The sequence below is a fragment of the Cibotium barometz genome, chromosome 45 (genome assembly GCF_041138505.1).
Source record: "Cibotium barometz isolate CiBa-2024 chromosome 45, ASM4113850v1, whole genome shotgun sequence".
NCBI lineage: Eukaryota > Viridiplantae > Streptophyta > Polypodiopsida > Cyatheales > Cibotiaceae > Cibotium > Cibotium barometz.
This window is the reverse complement of record NC_141090.1, coordinates 11,436,905-11,440,571: the sequence shown is the minus strand read 5'-3', so window position 1 is coordinate 11,440,571 and position 3,667 is coordinate 11,436,905. Positions and strand designations below refer to the sequence as shown.

Here is a 3,667-nt window from a genome sequence, read left to right as displayed (position 1 = left end):
AACACCAACTGAAATACCAGATGAAGATGAGGAAGATCCACAACTACATGCAAGCAATACAAATGACTTGGAGGAGAGGTAGAGCTGATGGAGTCAATGTCAAGGGAAAGAAGGTAAAAATATCAAACAAGTCTACCTTGGCCAATCTTTCATGCGTGATAGGTGATGGCCAATCTTGCAAGGGATGTGTGAGACTCCCACGAGATTGAAGAAATGCATTATTGGAGAAACGGAATCCAAACTACAACAAACTTATCTTGCTACTCAACTTGAAATAGCAAAGCTTTGGAGCAAGTCTAGAGAATAGTGAGTATTCAATCCTTATTGAGTTCCTCATAAGAGGATCCAATTCTCAAATTATACGTGACCTTGTGCAGACAGCTTAGATCTTCGCCACCACCGGTAACAAGGCGCTTGAGACACCGTGTGCGAGAAAGGCCTCCGTCCGGAACCTGACGGAGTTGGCCGGAGATAGTTCCGGTGTGTGTATGTGGAGAGATTGTTACGAACCCAGGACTTACAGGGGCGCAAGAGCGGTACCGATCGGGCTAGAGCCCGTTGGCATATGCTGTCTTCTCGCGCTTTGCAGCTGCCCGGCTATGGCGAAACGAGAGTACTCCAACGGACTTCAGCACTTGAAGGTGTGTCGCCTTCTCTGCTTTCTTTCTTGTGGGCTTGTCTTCTTTTGTGGGCTGCTCACTGCGACCTTTTAAGGGCAGAGCATGTGATTTTGTTTCATCAGTACATTGCCCTTCAAAAGGGCTCAGTCATGTAAGCCTGCTTGTGCAGTAGGTCAGTGCTTGCGGTATTAATGCCCTTTTTTGGGTATCTGGAGTCTCCTGTATGTGATAACATACCTCGGAGGGCATGATGCCCTCTGAAAGCCGGCCTGCTTACAGGATTTATAAGCCTGCTTTTGAAATAGGTCAGTGCATGTGGTATTAATACTTTTTTTGGGTATCTGGATTGTCTTCTGTATGTGATATCATACCTTCTAGGGCATGATGCACACTGAAAACTGGCCTGCTTACAGGATTTATAAGCCTGCTTGTGAAATAGATCATTGCATGTGGTATTAATGCCTTTTTTTTGGGGTATCTGGATTGTCTCCTGTATGTGATATCATATCTCGTAGGGCATGATGCACTCTGAAAAGTGGCCTGCTTACAGGATTTAGGGGGTCCTTAGAACCTCTTTATGTACTATTATGGGTTTTCCTGGGTGTTTTCCCCATCTTGTATGAGCTTCCTGTATAAGACTTTCAGAATATCTTTTCTAGGTGCACACATGTTACTCTTGATGGTTCATATCATATTAACAGTGCGTTCACACGTGTTATCCACCTGTCAGTTGCATAGTGATGGTTTCATATCTGCAATGGGTGGGTACTAGGTAGCTGAAGTGCAAACACAGTGCCATCTATGGAATGCAGTCTGCAATACAAAACAGATGCATCCCGTGTCCTCTGTCCAAGTTCTATAAGATGATGGAGGTAACATAGCATCCTGGCAGCACAGGTGGACTTTACAACAATACCTGCTTCTCTGCACATTTTATGATGCAGGTTGCATCTTCACAACATGTTGCATGGGAACCCACCATGTCTGTAATTACCCTCATTAGGTATGGTGACACCTCATCACTGGAAAGGGTTTCAAGGGCCAAGAATATTCTGTTCAGTAGGTGAGATGCACATGTATGCAAGGCTCCCCCTTTGAAGCTTCTAAACTCCTCCCCAATGCTTCTTACATATCCTTTGCAACTTGGTTCTTAAAAATATTATAGATTGATCGAGCCTTCCCTTTGGGTCTGAAATGTTTGAATTTAAAACGGTTCTAACTTCAAACTACTTCAAGCTACATAGTTCTTGACTGGTTGTCTTTTCCAGTTCATGCAAAGAGCAAAGCATAGAGAGGAAGCTGTGAAGAAAGCAGAAGAGGAGGTGGCAGCAGCTGATGATAGTCAGTGGGTTGCACTCACCAGTTTAACAGCCAAAGGAAGAAGATGGTAGGTCTATTGAAATTCAGTAAACAATGAATCTGCAACAACAATGAAGGGGCTTTTATGCATGTGTGCTCACCAGTGTGTATTACTTGTATTCGTGGATGTTTTTTGTACCAAATTGCATATTAGGCATGTGGATGGGTGGGTGGTTGAATGGGTTGATGTAGGTGAATATGCGTGCATGAGAGAGAGAGAGAGAGAGAGAGAGAGAGAGAGAGAGAGAGAGAGATTGATGCAGTTACATTTGTTTTATGCATATGCCCGGTTGCAAGATGTGTATATGAACTTCATGCACACATGTTATGCATGGGATCTTAACATCTTTGGTATTCGACAGTGTTGTCATCATGGAAGGAGATCCAAAACCGGGTGCTTTGTTGGGGAGAATGTCCTTTCAAAATTGCAACGGATCTGTTGATGTATGGGCTTTTGTTACAACCATTGTTTTTATGAGTGACTTACAAACATGTTGCTATTTATTTGTACTTTGTGAATGTCAGTGAGTGACATCCATATGAAAGCATTAATGAAGCAGATGTGTTTCAATGGCATGTAGAAACTTGTGGAAGAAGCAGAGGCAACACACAAGAGGAGATTTTCAGTAGCCAAGGAGAGAGTGGAGGCTGCCTCTGCTGCAACGAATGAATCGCTGAGGGAAGCAAGGTAACTTCAAGTTTCAATTGTAAATCTTGGGATGTGTACAAGGGAAAACAAAAGGAAGTAAAATCAGCTTTTCATAAGCTGAGCACACAAACATGGCCTTTCTAATGATGTGAAGGTGGACTTGGTCACAGGGTTGGATCTAGAAATGAGGATGATAGGACTAAACTTACCACAGAGGATGAGAGAGATGATCAGAATAAGAAGCCAAAAATAGAAGGTATGCAAAACTCACCTGTTGGTGTTGGTGGATCCAGACAGCTAAGTCACGGCAGAAATGATAATAGGCCCTGGCAAGGTTGGAGGGGTCAGGGTGATTACAGGCTGTTGAAGCCTCCTGTTAAACGATGAAGAGTTTTAGTATGAACTTTGTACATTTGCCCATGGTTTTGTGGTAACATGTGATTTTCTCTTAGGAAGTTGGGGTAAAACAGCATGCAATGTGTACTCCCAGGAAGCCCTCACAGTGTAGTTTGTCTGGTACAAGGATAGAGGATGTTAACTACTGGGAGCTTCGATTGGTTGAGTGGGGAGGGGTGCCCTATGATCTTCGTTGTGTTCAGTTCATCTATGCTACCTAGCACTCTGTAAGATTATACATGTTGGCTGGCCTTTTTTGTTTTTGGCACATGCAGGGTGATCTATCATGGACATGATCGATACGTTTCATGATCAGTTTGTACTGTTCAACTTTGTTTTGCAGACAGTTGAATTTTGATGAGTTTTGTGCTCTTATGATTCTAGAGGGGAGTTTTGGAAGGGTTTTGCTGTTTGATTGGATACTGTTGGCGGTGTGATTATACATGAAAACTGCTAGAAATGGCTTACAGATTTGTGTATAATCAGTGGTGGAATGAATCAAGAATGACGTAGGGAGTAGTCGTATTACAATAAGATTAGTTTCATCAAAAGACATTAGTGGTGGAAAAACATTTGCTCAATGCTCCACCCTTGTGTTGATCTTGTGGGTGATGGATGTGGTCTATTTCGTAAGGCCCCCTTC

The 3,667-nt window shown here is 43.1% G+C and overlaps 1 protein-coding gene across 1 annotated transcript; it reads left to right on the top strand.

Moving 5' to 3' along the window:
• Nucleotides 1-349: 349 nt before the first annotated feature.
• Nucleotides 350-3,397, top strand: LOC147612435 (uncharacterized). Its single transcript, XM_086783040.1, has 5 exons — nt 350-641; nt 1,889-2,007; nt 2,342-2,423; nt 2,561-2,667; nt 2,799-3,397. The coding sequence occupies exons 1-5, from the start codon at nt 489-491 to the stop codon at nt 3,013-3,015; spliced, it is 678 nt and encodes a 225-aa protein (XP_086639166.1). The 5' UTR covers nt 350-488; the 3' UTR covers nt 3,016-3,397.
• The last annotated feature ends 270 nt before the right edge of the window (nt 3,398-3,667 follow it).